At 33.2% G+C, this 17128-nt stretch overlaps 1 protein-coding gene across 3 annotated transcripts; it reads left to right on the forward strand.

The window, feature by feature from the left end:
* Positions 1-1688: 1688 nt before the first annotated feature.
* LOC122522317 lies at positions 1689-10787 on the forward strand. Of its 3 annotated transcripts, XM_043643313.1 has the most exons (8): positions 1689-1796; positions 6581-6717; positions 6811-6935; positions 7157-7296; positions 8220-8431; positions 8597-8846; positions 9770-10014; positions 10476-10787. In XM_043643313.1, the coding sequence occupies exons 1-8, from the start codon at positions 1787-1789 to the stop codon at positions 10704-10706; spliced, it is 1350 nt and encodes a 449-aa protein (XP_043499248.1). In that variant the 5' UTR covers positions 1689-1786; the 3' UTR covers positions 10707-10787. The 3 variants fall into 3 exon arrangements, with proteins under 3 accessions (XP_043499248.1, XP_043499249.1, XP_043499251.1); XM_043643314.1 differs by lacking the exons at positions 8220-8431; positions 8597-8846 and adding an exon at positions 7663-7689; XM_043643316.1 differs by lacking the exons at positions 8220-8431; positions 8597-8846.
* The last annotated feature ends 6341 nt before the right edge of the window (positions 10788-17128 follow it).

A 17128-nucleotide genomic window follows, 5' to 3' on the forward strand; every position in this document is an offset into this window, starting at 1 on the left:
TAAGAGAAGTGTTGATTTTTCTTCCGCGACAGTAAATAATGTTAAGCATAGGAAAAATGTGCCATCTTTTACTAGAAAGTTTACATACTGTCTTATCATTCTTGCTGCTTGCTTAAGGTTGTTTACTACCTTTTGCTCGAAGCATATGTGACTTTTGCGACAATTATGGACAAACATAAGTATGAACTACAAGAATCTAAAGAGATGCATTGTCCTTCTACTATGCACCTAATCCATATCAGTACGCATAAGCTTTTACCCTTCTCACCATTGGGTTGGTGTTGGTTAATGTATTAATTTTATGTTAGTTGACTGAATTTAAAATTTTCAGTCTCTCGTATTTATATTCGTCTTTGCGTGTATGGTCTCACAGTAATCCATCTATACTAGATACGACACAGTAACTTTACGTTTTTCAATTATTGTATTATATTTCGATCGATGACAAACCTCTATAAAGAATAATAATTATATATAATATAAGTAATAATTAGTAGTAATATTAGTATAGAAATTTGCGGTAAAAAAGAACAAAAAAAAAGAGAAAAAGAAAACAAGATTCTGTCAATTATTTTGTCAAAAATAATTAAAAAGAAGAGTGAATACCTATATATATTTATTACAATATTTAAACAAAAATGAAACACTACACGCGCGCGCTCCTAAACGCGAATTCATTTCCATACCTCCCATTTTATAAGGTAAAACTTCTAGCGCATTTTCTTTAAGTAATTACCTTTGTACGATGAGTATAGTATTACAGAAACGTATTATACGAAATGATGTTTCGAATTTGTCACAAAAAGAAAGATTTAGACCGCCGCGAACTCACTAATATCGTCAAACTTTCAAAATAAAACAAAAGGACACGAGTGAAGCTTATTTACAATTAGATTTTACCGAGCCAGATAGATAAATCAGTTGAAATTTAAAGTAACGCCATCTATGAGAGAGACTGTTAGAAAATGAATTAATCGGTATGTATGTAATAGATACTATTGTCGGTCAGCAGACATTGGAATTGGTATGAGCTCATCGATGTTAAAAGTTTCTGACGAATCTCGTTCGTGCTTACGATATTTTAACTAACTTTCCGCGGTAACAATTTATAATAACTTGTTACACAATTTTCGGGAAAGATAAATATAGGACAGATCTAAGAATTGGATTTTTTCCAATAATGAAAATAAGTCAAAAAATCTAATGATTTAGTTTTAAATGAAATAATTATCCTTATTCATATTAATATTTACGTTAATAACGATATCGAGTTTTATATTTTAAATTTGTATATACCAAACAATACGTTCGTCGCCATGAATCAGTATATGTCTGAATTCGATTACGTAAGAAATTAAGAATTTTTTCATTCGTTTTTCAAGCGATAAGATATAACAGTTGTCGTGAAAAAATATAAGCAATTTCAATAAATTAGGCGAAAGAAAATCGAAACTAGTTTGCGGCTCCTTTTTTTTTGAATTCTCCCCCGATGATAATTTTTCATTTCTATTTGTATGAATATTGAAAATTAATAAGATGTTTTGTGAAAAATAATTTTGATGTCATGGATAAGTAAGAGAAAAATTTGAAGTTCGCGGTACCGACGCATTTATTCTACCGGCAGCGTCACATAGTGTCTTAAAACGCAACTATAATGCCTCCCACTCGGATCATCCTAACGGCAATGCGAACGTACCAATTTGACGCAGTACCAGAAAGATCTCTGTTTGGAGTATATCGGTGTCTTCGTCTCGAGGAATTTCTCATTACTACTTCGATTTTCAACATGGCTATTTGTAAGTTGCTGTATCGTTGAATCGATCAAATTATCAATGATTTATCAAACGAAATACTTGCAAAATGAATTTTATTGTTTTACTCGAATAATTTCGTCTCTACTTTCTATCATCTCGATTACTTTTGCAAAAATCATTTTACGTCTCACAATCCCCTGTAAAATCACATTTTCAAAATATTCGCAATAGAGAAAAATTTGAGTTAATAAATAATAATCTAAAGTAAAAGAAAATTGATCATGCAAAACGAATGCGGATTATTGTTTTTTTGCATATATTGCGTAATTAAGTATAATGAGCTACAATTACTAATACTCATATAGTTTAGTTTGACAATGAATCATTGTGTGCATCGTATGTGCATAACAATAATGAAACACAGTGACATCATGACATAGGAAGTATCTGTCCTTTCCTCTCTCTATTTTTGTTTGATTCGCAGCGTTTCAATGGATATTACAAAAATCGAATGATTATAATAATATAATTCATTAAAATATAAATATACTTAATGGCGGTTATACGGATTTGAAATATTAAAAAGAAGAAGAAAAATAATGAGTTCTCTATTAGTTTTTATCAAACAGATTTATACGATGATAGTAATGAAGATTCGATGGTCTATTCAAAATGGCTACGATCTACTAAATCTCTTTGGGAGCTTGTATGATGCGTAAAAAAAAAATTAAATTGTTCTGAGAAAGAAGAATCTCGTGTACGTGCCGCTAAATATAGTCAAGGGTCAGACCGGGTGCGGCATGGCTGTAACGGTTTGTCAAGCAAGACACACGACATATTTGTAAATATCTATTACATGTATTTTGCTAGAGTTAACTATTGTAATAGGAAGAAAAAAAAAAGAGAGAGAGAGAGACACGTGTTTTTTTTATAATATTTAAGAGACTTTACCGTTACAAATTCAACTATCGCAGAACTCAACAACCGAGAAAGAAAGTAGAATTGATGGTATTTAAAACTAGGTACGATCAGAAGGTATTTATTATAAATAGAAACGACTCACCCACTGGAATTCTCTGACAAGATCGGTTGTTCTAATATTTTTCTCAATATTTCGGCATTGTATTCGATACATCTTATATAGGTATAGTTTCACTCGTTCAATGTTCTGTACCGTTTTAATACTATAGATGAGTCGTAAAGATATATAATATTTTATTTATTTTCTTCATACACGTCAATCTTACATATCGATCGTATTTCATTGAAATTAAGAAAATGGTATATTTTCGTCAAGTTCAGCTAAATATATTTAATTAATTAAGACATTAGGAATTTCTTTGGAACATATTAAGGAAGTAAAAAGTTCTATGAAAGGAAATGTGTTACGAGTGGTGAACAAGAGACAGTTGCCATGGGAGGTCAATGGCATCGAGGAAAAGGTACACTGTTTTAAGTTGCATTTCTTCTATGTACATACATACATACAAACATACGTGTTACAAGCTGAAAGAAAGATTTAAGTATATGCATACCTTCTTTTTCCTGTGTTTTTCTCAAAAAAAAAAAAACACTTTTTACCTTTATTTGATAGGAAAATCGTTTGATAAAATTACGATTTATTATAATAAAATGAAATTTCGATAGGAACGATATATATATTTCTGCATAACTTCTATTTTTTAACAGAATTAAATTTTCCTAACATTTTACAGTAGTTTACGCATACTTTCAGCAAGTTCGATAAGACTAACATTATCTGCTAAAAAACAACGAGTCGATAAAGATTAACGAGTCAGACCTCCTTTTGTTAATAGATATTACAATTGAAGTAACTATTTCTCTTGTAACTTTCTTTTTCACGATTTTTTGAGATACAAACTACATTCTTCCCAAATATTATCCAGAAAATCTTCCTTTCTGTACATCAGAATGAGCAGCTGCGTAATCGTGATTACCGAAATAACGAGATTCATCGTTGCGCAATGACTAATTCGCTCAATTACACTCGTTTTCTCGGTGTTATGTTAATTACGAATACAGTACGTCCTACATTATTGGACAAAGCCAATTTGAAGACGTTAATATTTGCGCGAGTTGTTGCGTCACTTTCGAAGAATATTTTATTAGCAGCATGTTAATAGTCAAGACGACGATACGCGTCTTCGTCTCGTTGTTTATAAAATATTTAGCCTTTTTAAATGCGATTAATAAGGTTTTGCAGCTGTTCTGCATCTGGTAAACGACTTATCGAGAACATGTTGCTATCGTAGAAAGATTTTTTTTATGAAACTACGAGCACTAACTTTGCGAAATTTCGTATATTTTATTTCGATAGTTATTAATTTTTATTATAGGACGATGAATCATCGTCTTCGTCGCTGTCGTAGTCGTCGTAATAGTAATAGTAGTAGTAGTAGGAGCGGTTGACCTTCAATTGTTAACCTAAGATTACGACCAAGGATCGGCAATATTAAAAAGAATTTCCAAGCATATAGTTAGCTGTTTTCTTCGAATTTAACAATAAAATCCGCTATAATTATAATCATCTATAATTTATTAATGCACACGTTACGGACAATGTATATATTTCGGTCATTTTATAGAATGTTCACATAAATTGGACAATGTATATAATGAGCAGGTATTTTACAGATTGCCCGGTCATTCTATAGAATACCTAAAGAGTTTTAATTAATCTATAAAATGTACTTCAGTTGAGTGTCTAGAGCTCGAAAGATTCCAAGCTATTATAAGTGAAACAAACCATGGAAATTTAAATAATCCCCTCCTCGTGCTTTAAATACATTTTATAGATTGACCGAAACTCTCTGGGCATTCTGTAGAATGTCCTACTCGCATTAACACATTGCTCGTAACACATACACTGTATTTTATTATAGTTTCTTCGCGTCTCTTAATAATACGATAAGATCTTTGTAGAATTTAGATCATCTACATCCTCTTAAATGAAGTAATATAATCTTAAATATGAAATGACATCATCTTAATGACGTTTACTCACGACTGACATCGACTGACTCGTCGATGACCTCGAGTTACCTACTTATTGATTAACTTTGAATTAATTTAACGTAGAATAGTGAGAGCGCTTTCAATTGAATAAATAAGAAATCCCACGAATGTAAGAGGTATAAATGGTTAGAAAAATGTATTCTTTCTTTTATGATGTTGATGAATAACCTTCGTTTGGAAAGTAACTTTCATGGCATAACTTTACTATTTACAACATACATACATACATACATACATACATACATACATACATATGTACGTATCTAAATATATGCATCACCTTCTTTCATGCAATCTCACCGTTACTCGATGCGAGCTCATACCTTCGATACGTTTACAAATGATTCTGCAAAGAATGTTGGTTAGAATAAAAGTTATTTTTAATTTTGCATACAATTAGTCATTACAAATAATCAGAGATGTGAAAGACGATATCTTGTGAATTAATCATTTACCAAACTATCAATGTCAGAGCCTGAATTACACCATAACATTTATCGTTTTCAGAAACGTCGATCTTCGTTGATCTCAAGGTCTAATATACTTGAACGATAATAATATATCATCGAGCAGAATTGCTTAAATTTTAGGCAGTGATCTTTTACTCATGGTACACGAAGAGGATGTATGTAAACGAAAATAGCCATTGGTTTCATTTTTAACTACGCGTGTCGAGCATTAGAATCGAATGAAACGAATCAAGGCGTCATCCGAGAATTATATTTACGAGCATGATGGATATCCATAAATACAATTTTTAATGAGTTGAAAGATCATTCATCGTATCTGCCGCCAAGTGTTGAATTTTCAAACTAATCGCTATATGTTTACGTACCAAGGTAGAACGTTTTTATTATTTTGTTTCCTTATACGTTCGACGAGTTCTACGCAATATTTTGCTTGGCAAAAGAAAAAAATACATAAATAAGTTAAGCAAGGAAAATATTTTTATTCATTTTCTAAAGGTTAAAGCTCATTACAAAAGACGAGATTTTAATATTTTAACGATTTCTGTAAAATCAACTCTTTGGTCCGAACAAGGGGAATTTTTCAAATGAAATTATTCACGCGATATTTTTTTGTCGACAGAGAAGAAATTATTTATATTATCCGAAAAAATCTGGTATGCAATCGTGTCTACAAAATTTAATCGGAGCATAAGATAATACTAATAGCTTAAAAATCGTAGCTTAAAAAAATGTTGCAGAAGTAAATAAGCCGATCTTCAATCAGCGAACTTTTTTAACTATATGTCCATGAAAAATCATTGTTATTCTATCCACGAAATATTTTCTTTCACGATTATTGTCAGCTACATTATTGATCAAAGAGAGTCCTACACATGTCCTACTTTCTTAATCACGTTACTACGTGCAATAGACTAACTGGCGTCAGGATGTCTCGATATTTCCCGTCTCGCCCGTCCCGTCCGTCCCGTTCTCTCTCTCTCTCTCTCTCTCTCTCCGTCACACTTATTTTCGACTTTCCATTCATGTTCCCCCCGTAAATACATATTTAAGAAAATAGATATGAACATATTTTGTTACAATTTTTGGCAAGAACTTATCTTTCCTTTCTTTTACATGCAAATTAGATATAACAATTATCTAACAATAATCGATTAATAAAATATTATAACTTCATAGATGGCAATATTTAATATTGACAGACTTGAGAACCGATCACGCTTTACTTTCATTGTTCTAAAGTTTCACAATGAGTATGTTCGTTACGATATTATATTGATTGCGTTTATGCGTTTCTGAATAACAATTTCATTAATTTTACAGCACTTTCAACGGAAGACAAATTGGAGTATAACTTCTATCCGGTAACAAGCGGACAAGTTCAATTTCGAGTTAAAGCAGCCAATGATGCCCACATCGCGCTTACTACCGGTCCCCACGAGGGAGAACCCATGTATGAGGTCAGTAATCGTCTGATTAAAGTTCTTTTGATAAATTTGATCGAAAAATAAACAAAAAATTTTTGGAAATATTTACTGTAACATTGGTATCAGGTTTTCATTGGTGGCTGGGGCAACTCGAAATCCGTTATTCGTAAGAACAGAGCTAAACCGGAAGTTGCAGAGGCAGAAACTCCAGAAATCTTGACGAGTAATGATTTTCGTGGATTTTGGATCAGGTACGATTAATTGTATCTCTTTGAAGTAATTAATTGGGGCAAGAGTTTTCTTCGTATTTTTTGTGGAAGATGGCTTTAGAACCTCATAACTCTAATAATATTTATATACAAAGAAGCTTTTTCCCCATGCCAATAGAATTTTGAATATATAATTCATGATGTAAGATAAGTAAATGTAACCAGATATACATATAATTATATATATTACGAATCATATTTAGATGGCATGAAGGCGAAATCACAGTGGGTAAGGAAGGTGAACCGAGCTCGTTCTTATCCTATCACGATCCCGAACCATTCGGTATAGGATATTTTGGTGTTTGCACTGGTTGGGGAGCCTCAGGAGATTGGTTGATCGAAGGTAAATCTTTAAAATCTGCTTTGGTGCTTGGAATTTGTAAATTAGATTAGGGTTGGACAATATTTCATTTTTCTTGATTATCTCGTAGAATATAGAACATTCTACTTTCATTCTAAAGTAAAAAAAAACTATAGAGTAGAAATTAGCATAGCCTATGTTACTCTTAATTATTTTAACGCAACGCTGCTATTTATAGAAAATAAAGTTTTTAAGCTGTGATCAAAAGGGGAAAATCCTTGTACATATTTAAGATAGAATGTAAAGAAAGTACGAAATAATATTCGAGAGATTGAACGTGTACATTTTATTTTTGGTACTTTATCCAATTTTGGACGGGACTTATCTAACGCAACGTAATCTGCACAGCCAGATGCGTCGGGGATAACCGTGGCTGTACGTAATGTATAATACAGGAGAACCATTAGGCAAGGCTTGTTGATCATGTAGTTTGTAGCTGTACCTGTAACCGTACCTAAAGCCGTACATGCATATAATAATTTTTTTCTTGGTAGATTACGCTTTGAGAATGCTCCTTTAATTTCATGCATATATTATATTTATGTATATGTATGTCATCCTTCAGCACGAAAATTTTGCACCGCCTATAAACAACTCATAGCGATGGTTTTTTTTTATGACGACAGTGCGCATTTCAAAAATGCGGTCAGATATTTTCAATCAACGAAAAAAGTTCAGTCCTCCAATCATTCGATGTTATAATTAACACGTGTCCTTATATACGTCTAATAATAGTAATATTTTTCATTTCTCCTATTTTAAGTGAAAAAAAGTATTTTCTTATCTTTCAATTGCAAACTACGGAAAATTACGTTCTCTTAAAAAGCAAACGATTTTATTGACAATAAATTGATATATTATAATATAAAATAATTTCATGTATCTAATGTATTCGCATATGCAAGGACGTATACCTTTGAAAACAAAAGATGAGCTCGTCTACAAATACCACGCGGTGCGAGCCGGCGCTGTGTTCATCGAAGTCAAGGCCCAAAGCAACGCGCACGTTGCTTTGACCGATGCAAAGGAAGAAACGAGTCCGATGTACGAGTGCATGCTGGGGGGTTGGGATAATACTGCGTCGGTCATCAGATACGATCGTAAAAAGCCTGACAAGGTTCGACAATTTTTTTGAAGTTTTCTTTTTCTTTTGTTTTTTGTCTTTTTTTTCCCCAAACCTGACCACTCTCTTTTGCGTAACGATTGCGTCAGGTTTCGTTCGCGTTGTGTCGTGTCGTGTCGTGTCGCGTCGTGTTATAACGCGTTGATTTTGCGGCAATAGGTACGCATGGACACCCCGAACCTCCTCAACCAGAATGATTTCAAGAGATTTTCGATCTCTTGGCTCGATGGACGCATCACGGTCAAATCCGGCGATCAACGCGGACCCGTAATCATGGAGTGGGTAGATCCAAATCCGATTGGCATCAGTTACATTGGGGTACGCACCGGTTGGGGTGCTAAAGGAGTTTGGAAACTTCGTTTCGAACCTAACTTGGCGTATCCTTCCTCCGTCGGTTCCCCTCACAAAAGTAATCTCTCTCTTGTATTTTATTTTTCTATTTTTGTTCATTTTTCTCTTATCTTACTCGAGATCATTGTCAGAGCTTAGATTTCCAAGATTTAATAAAACTGTTGTTCCTTTAGACATATTATTTTCTACTAGATAGTCAGGGCTAACGAGCACTGACGGATCTCGGGTTCGTTGAATAACGAAATCGTCTTTTCGCTTGGGTGCGAATGCTCGCAGTCTCGTAGAGAAACGCGCATGTCTCGTAGAGAGACACGCATGTCTCTTCAAGTTCATCTTTCATTACACAATGCGGATACACATTTTAGTTGCTCGTCGTTTCGTTGCTCGTTTTGTTGCTTCGTACCGGAAGTTCACCCTAATAACTGAAATAAAATATCATATTTATGCCGTCCTGGTATTCCGATATATTATATACATATATATATCTGGGCATACTTATATACGCATGTATATGTCTATGTATATGTATGTATATATGTATACGTATATGCTATTCATATATTTTTACAAGTACGCACATTGAGTTTGTCCTGCTGCACGTTGCACGTTGCCCTTATTGCTTCTTCTTGATTTGCTGAGCTATATAGTTTTTCTTTACTTTTATTCTCAATCCTGTCTGTCACATAGAGTGCATTCGGCTGAAAATTGTAACACGGACAACTAAGCAGAATTCACAAGGAATCGAATTATTTCAATTAACATTTCTTTTTTTAATAACAATACATATACATATAGTAACAATATTAACTCTATTATTATTATCAGTATTATAACAAAAATTTCATCATTGACAAGTTCGTTTTGGTGTTTTATTTGTACAAAAAATATATGTGGATTTTAATGAAAAATTTCTTTTGCTTGAAAATCGACGGAATAATTGGGATCGATAATTAAATGAATAATAAATTGAATTTATTGCAGACCCAAATGTTGCACCTTCTGCGCCATTACAAGTCCAAGGACTCGATACCGGAAGTCAATGCTGGTGTGATGCAGCAGGTGGCATGATCCCACCAGGTGCAGTTGAAGGAGGAAGGGACGACGAACCTTTGTTCGTAGGTAGAGCTCATCATGAAGGTGCTCTCTTACCTGGCAAGGTGAAACCTAGTCATAGCGTCTGCTATGTTCCTTGGGGCGGCGCCGAACATGGAAAAACGGATTATCAGGTGCTTTTATCGATGAGATCATTTAACATTAATAAGTTGGCTTTTCCATCAAATTCTTTCAAAATAATCATTTTGAACATACAAATAGATTTTTATTGAAGTGAAACTTCTTTTGGGAAGGTTTTTAGGGGTGCGCTTTATTTCAATGGTGGGAAAGAAATAGGAAAATATCAATCGCGCAAGATTTACGAGAGACGGCAAGGGAAACTTAAGGAGTTTTATTTCAATCGCGTGTAAATCCACGCCCTTTTTTTATATTATATGCATATATGCATTATATAATACTTACATAGTATGTATACACATACATATTTGGCACTTGCGTCATCTTCAACTGTTTCGTCAAACTTAATGTTCTAGTTAGAATATTTAGAAATATATTTTATATATTTATTTGATTGAAAGATCAAACGTTGTAACATTAATTAGATCGGATTAAATCAAAGAATTAATTATTGCAGGTACTTTGCGGTTGCCATCCATCCTGGGTATCGGTGAGCGGTGGTAATATTCCAGCTAATGCGATTCCTGCTGGAGAAACGGAAGATGGCGAACCTTTGTTCGTTGGTCGTGTACATCACGAAGGCACTTTAACTATCGGCAAAGTGCAAGCATCTCACGGCGTTTGTTACATACCTTTCGGAGGCGCCGAGGTCGGCTTCCCTGATTATGAGATCATGATTTCTCAGTAATCATTATTTCATACGCTCTAAAAGCTTTAATCCACGTGCTCGATCTATCGACAAGTTTTCTCGATCATATTTTCTTTATCTTACTTTCGTATTCTTATGTGTGTTATATTTAATACATACTATATGATCACTAAATAATTAGAAAACGATATTCTTTAACGTGTTCTTTTTTCTTCTTCTTTTGTTAACAAACAAATTAATTGTAAGAAAAAGAGTCTCAATACGTTGTAAATCAATCGTCATATGAATTTCAAATGTTTAATGTAAGTTAAAATGTTTTTATTTCAAAGAGCAGCATTTATTGATCGATGGACAAAATAAAAGTAAACGATGTAAACGATATAAATGATATAAATGATATAAATGATAGAGCTTTCGCATTCAAATTGAAGCATCAACGTAACCATTGTAGAACGAGAAAATCAATAGCGATATATTTATAACTAATTATAAGCTATATATTTTAATATAACCACGTTGTTTATCGGAGGATTTGCTAATAATCTATTGTTTTCTTAACAAAAATTAAAATATAAGATGACGATTATTTTTGTTTATTGCCAGCAATATAGTTTTCTAATGCACGCATACGGTTCGATGAAATAAATATTTTCAGATGTTGTATCGTTATACAATAAAATGCATACAATACAATAAATTGTTTGTCATATACTTTTGGCGACTTTTTACAGAACGGATATTTGGCTACTAGTACAAATAAAGGTTTTTCTATATCTACGTACAGTGTACTTTGTGATTTTTATATGTATATGTGTCAAAATGTCTGTTGTAAGTGATAGCTGTTTGAATGAACTTTTGTGTACAGGTGTTCTGTGGGCGAACAAATGTTAAAAAAAGCAATGATTGTCTATTTCATATATTAGTAAGTCATTGACCTAAAATTGTTGTACACGCATGCGTACAAAGTTGAATATATTACACTTACACTTCGTTATTTCTAGGATACTTTTTTAAATATACTTTTTTTTAAGCAAAATTTCTTTTCAGAGGGTATCGAAAATTTTGAAGTCAAAAATGAAAGGGACGTGTTATCCAGTGAGTGCTACTTAAAATTGTACACCGTTGCTGCGTCAAAAATTAGGTAAAAAAAAAACTGGTGTGTGTACTTATGTACGCACGTAAGAAGTTATACTTCTTTGGCGTACCAAAACGAATATAACCTCAATAATCTCAAAAATAACTTCAAAAAAATAACTTCAAAAAAAAGTAACAAAACAAATAATAATAATTATTATTATTATCATTAATAATTTTTCTTGTTACTTTTTAATTTTCCTTGTTTATTTTTTAATTAATGTTATTATTATTATATTATTATTATTATTATTTTTCTTTTTACATAGAATATAGTTGATGAAGAAACCTGTTCCCCCTCTCCCTGCTTGATGATCGATAATATTCTCTAATGTAAGCCGATTATTTTTCTTTTATTATTATATTTTTATTCATTTATTTATTTATTTAATTTTTTAAATATATATAGGGTGACCAGGTAAAAAGGGGGAAGATTGGAAGTATGAGAAGATAAGCTATTAATTCTTCTTCTTCTTCTTTCTTTAGTTTAGGCAAATTGCCTGTTTCGTAACGACGTTTTTCTGCCTATTGCACTGTTAAATTGTCGCACCATCGTTTTCGTGGGCGTCCCGTGCTTCTGCGGCCTACCGGTGACTTATCCCGTGCAATTCTGACAATTCTTCCGTTGTCCATTCTGTTAATATGTTCGTTCCATTCTTTTTTTCTTTTTAGTATCCATTCGTTAATGTTTTCCACTTTGCATGTTCTTCTTATATCTTCACTTCTCTCTCGATCCAGTAGTGTTTTTCCAGCTATTCTGCGAAGAACTCTCATTTCGGTTGTCTCTAGTAACTGTTTCGTTTTCGCCGTGTCTGGTCGAGTTTCTGCGGTATGTGACATAATAGGTCTTACCATTGCCTTGTAGATTCTTGCTTTGGTCTCTATGTCAATGTTTTTGTTTCGCCATATTGTGTCATTCAAACAACCCGCTATTCTGGATGCCTTCATTGTCTGTTCTCTTACCTCTGCTTCAACATCACCATATCCTGAGATTTCTATTCCTAGGTACTTAAATCTCATTTCCTGCTGAATAACCTTCCCTTCAATTTCCAGTTTGCATCTTAACGGCGTCTTTGATGTTGTCATGCATTTAGTTTTCTGGGCCGATATTTTCATGTTGAATGATTTGGCTATGCAGTTAAATCGGTGTAGTAGACGTTGTAGATCATCCTCATTTTCGGCCACTAATACAGCGTCATCAGCATAGCATAGGATGGTTATTTCTTCACTGCCCATTTTATATCCTTTTAGCAGTCTTACGTTTCTTATTATTTCGTCCATAATGATGTTAAAAAGCAGGGGACTTAGGGAATCCCCTTGTCGGATACCACGACCTGCATCAATCGGTTCAGTCAAGGCGCCATTTATCTTTGCTTGGATCTTATTGTTTCTATAGATGTCCTCTATGGTCTTGATAAGATTGTTCGGAATTTGCCGGTTATAGAGGAGGTGTATAACATCCTTTAACTGCACTCGGTCGAATGCCTTTTCCAAATCAATGAAACACATATATGCTGGTCTGTTGTATTCAATTGATTTTTCTGTTATCTGTCTTATGATGAAAACCGCGTCTGTGCACGATCTGCCTGATCTGAATCCCTGCTGTTCGTCTTCTAGATTCGTTAAGCTGTTAATTTTATTCGTTATAATCTTTGTCGTTAGTTTTAATGAAGTGTTTAAAAGATTGATTCCCCTGTAGTTTGTAGGCAACTTTTTGTCTCCTTTTTTAAACATAACTATAGTTGTACTAGTTCGCCATTCGTCAGGTATTTTGTGTTGGCATAGTATTTTTTGGATTAGGAATGTTAGTTGTTGTGTGAGACGTTGGCCACCATATTTTATTAACTCGTTTTGGATGCCATCTTGCCCTGAGCTCTTCCTATTCTTTAGTCTTCGAATAGCTGTTTCTACATCACTGGACTCAATTTGTATGTCGCTTCTGGTTATTATTTCTGGCGTATTTAGTTCCGTTTGAGGTTCTTCTGATTTATAGAGCTCTGTTAGATAGTTAATCCAATTTTCTTTTGTGATCTGGTTTGTTTCTATCATTTCATTGACCTCCTTTCTTTGATTTCTAATAAATCGCCAGATTTGTTTTTGAAGTCCATAGAAGTCACTCTCCATTCTTTTCGAAAAAATCTCCCAATAATTTTGCTTTGTTTGCCTTACTAATGTCGCTGTTTGATTCCGGATTCGTCTATACGTTTCGTATGACTCAGGTGTTCTTAATGTCCTATAGTTAAGGTATGCTATTTTCTTTTTTTTGCATATTTCCTTAATCTCTGGGCGGAACCAAGGAGTTTTGATCATTCTAGCCCGGTTTTTTACAGTTCGTGTTCCCAGGGCTTCATATGCAGCTTCTAAAATGTTGGTTCTTAGTTTCTTCCAGGCTATGTTTATGTTATCTTCTTCTTTTATTGGGCTTTTTTCGATTTTTTCTTTCAACCTGTTCTCGTATAGTTGTTTGGTTGATAAGTTCCATAGTGACTCGATGTTTATTTTCAATTCTTGAGTTACTCGTGCAAGATTTCTTTGGGGTTTAAACTTCATTCTTATCTTTGCTAATAGCAGGCTATGATCGCTTCCTACATCCGCGGAATTTAACGTCCTGATATCTAATATTTGGTTTGGTTGGACGTATCTGTTGGTAACAATGTAATCAATTGTAGACCTGAAGCCTCTGGTGTTGCTGTATGTAAATTTATAGTGTTCCTTATGATTGTAAAATGTATTATTAATCCTTAGCTCGTTAAATGTGCATAGCTGTGTCATTAGTTCTCCATTGTCATTTAACACGTTTTCGTTGAACCTTTGTTTTATTCCAGGTATTATTTCGTTTCCGATGCGGGCGTTAAAATCTCCAAGGATTATCATTTGTTGGTTACTTGGTAATGATCCGACTAAATTTTGTAGTTGGTCGTAGAAGGCTTCTCTTTCTTCCTTCGGTTTATTATCTTCGGGTGCATAAATTGACACTATATTTAACTTTTGGTCTTCCGCTTTCATTTTTACAACCAAGATTCGTGAAGATACGTATCTACATTCTTGTATGTTATTTTGATACTTCTTAGACACTGCGATGGCTACCCCTTCTTTTGCCCTGATTTGTTGTTCTACACCACTATAGATCACTAAGTAGTCTTCGTACTGTATTTGTCCTTTGCCTTTCTTTTTGGTCTCTTGTAAGGCGCAAATATCGATGTTATTATCTTTCAGTTCTTTCAGGGTTTCTTGATCTTTATTATTGAATGACTTGATGTTCCATGTAGCCAGACGCATTATATGTTCTTTCTTCCATTTCGTTGTCCATTTCCTTGCATGTGTCGTCATCTGTATATCCGTCCTTCTCCGAGGCAGAGTGTCAGTTCTATGAGCCGTAGTCTTTTTTTTATGTTGGGTAGGGAGCTAACCTGATCCAACAACCTTCCTCCTTTTCCCGGGCTTAGGACCGGCAACATGATCGCTGATCTGCGATCATGCAGGCGGAGCTATTAATTATTATTATTTATTTATTTAAAAAAAAAAAGAAAGGAAACATATTTTCAATCGATCGATATATATAATCTAGAAAATTCGTCGCCTTTGCTCTCGTACCAGGTAAAAAATTTTATTTTTAGCTATTTTAGAACTATGAACCTCTTAGGAATTATGTGCCACTACAGTGGCTCACTCTAGTGATTCACTCGCTTATTGTTTGAATTAAATGATTGTTTTTTTTATGTCTTGTTTCACATTTTTTTTACCTTCACAACGATTTATAACAGTGTTAACAATATACAGTCAGAATATACAGTCTTCGTTTGTGATATGCTAGTGTCAGGTATGAATTATTGCTTTTCGTTTAAACAAATATACTATTTTCTCTGAATATGCCGTGCTTTAAAATATATCATACTCAATTGTATTATTAATAATTACAGTAAATTATTAAAGTTAAAATATGTGTATCATATCTTTAAGAAACATTATAATTTAAACATCAAAAATTTCATTCCAATGTGCTCGCATAGAGAGCATCACTGCAGTGCTGTATCATTTATGCGTAATTCACGTCGAATTCTGTCGAACAGAGGAACAGAACCGCGCAAAAGTTATCCGTGTCTAACAAGGGCATCTTTATTATGTACAATCTCAGATTTTTTTCAAATTTTCCACATTTGTAGTGATCCGTAAGGACTATACATTGCACACATGAAAATTTGCTAATGATCAGTAATTTATGCAAATAATGGGGGTAGAAATTTTACAAAAATTCTTATTTTTACTTATGTGTTATGCTTCGGTAGCGTAACTCTCTAGATCGAATCCTCGATGGGTAGAATTACTTTCCTTGATTTTTTTTCATTATTTTTTTATTTTCGTTATTGTAAAAAATGTTTAATTCACTTTATTTGTATTTTTTTTTATTTTTCTAGATTATATTATATTAATTCTATGGGAAACATAGTCAAAAAAAGGGTGCATTTGTATTATAGAGCGTGTTAAGTTTCTTCTATTTTCAAACATTTTTTTTTATTAAAAAATCAACATATTACGTAAGTAATATAATAAATAATTGTAAATAAAATAACACACACAATAAATAACATAAATTAACTTTTAACCCTTTGCACTCCTTTGTCGAGTCCCACTCGACATTCTTTTATGTTCAAATCAATAGATGTGAAAGACCTGGAACATATGATAAACACGATCGTTTAGATGGAAAGCCTTATTTCATTTCCGTACATCCCGAAGGAAAACACAAGGATTGTGCAGTTTGCTCAAGTAGAAAAATACCTAGAGGAAGAAGAGAAACCACTTTTTTTGTGAAACGTACGAAAAAAAACCAGGATTGCATCCTGGAAATTGTTTCAATAGATATCATACACTTGAAAATTACAAAATACAACAATAGTGTGAATAAAACTGGTATTTAACAAGGAGACCTCACGGATTTTTACAAGCAAATATCAGTAGTATACCTTTAAGGTGTTTTCGTGGTAAAGTATTTCCATAATATGTCCAGCCAATTTTGAGAAAAAAACTTTATTTTGCATTTACTTAAAATCTTGTTATATACTTTTAAATTTTACCATTTTTCAAGTGGCGCGCTAGCGTAAATAGTATCGTCCTTGCTTGTAAATCTTCAATATAATAACAAAGTTAGTAGTCCAGTATCCAAAGTTTGTAGTCCATCATCAAGTAGTCCATCAATTGTCATCCAAAACTTTTCATTAAATGATTCGATATACTTGGTACGCTTTGAAATTATTACAGGCAAATGAAAGAGAAATATTTTTAAACGTTAATGAGGTTTGTTTTCCAACAAATCTTTTAAAATATCG

The sequence above is a fragment of the Polistes fuscatus genome, unplaced genomic scaffold, assembly GCF_010416935.1.
Source record: "Polistes fuscatus isolate 324 unplaced genomic scaffold, CU_Pfus_HIC Scaffold5, whole genome shotgun sequence".
Lineage (NCBI taxonomy): Eukaryota > Metazoa > Arthropoda > Insecta > Hymenoptera > Vespidae > Polistes > Polistes fuscatus.

Coding starts and splice junctions, on each gene's coding strand:
- LOC122522317 (XM_043643313.1), top strand. Junction 7,297..8,219: donor AGGAGATTGGTTGATCGAAG/GTAAATCTTTAA, acceptor CGCATATGCAAG/GACGTATACCTTTGAAAACA. Junction 10,015..10,475: donor ATGGAAAAACGGATTATCAG/GTGCTTTTATCG, acceptor TAATTATTGCAG/GTACTTTGCGGTTGCCATCC.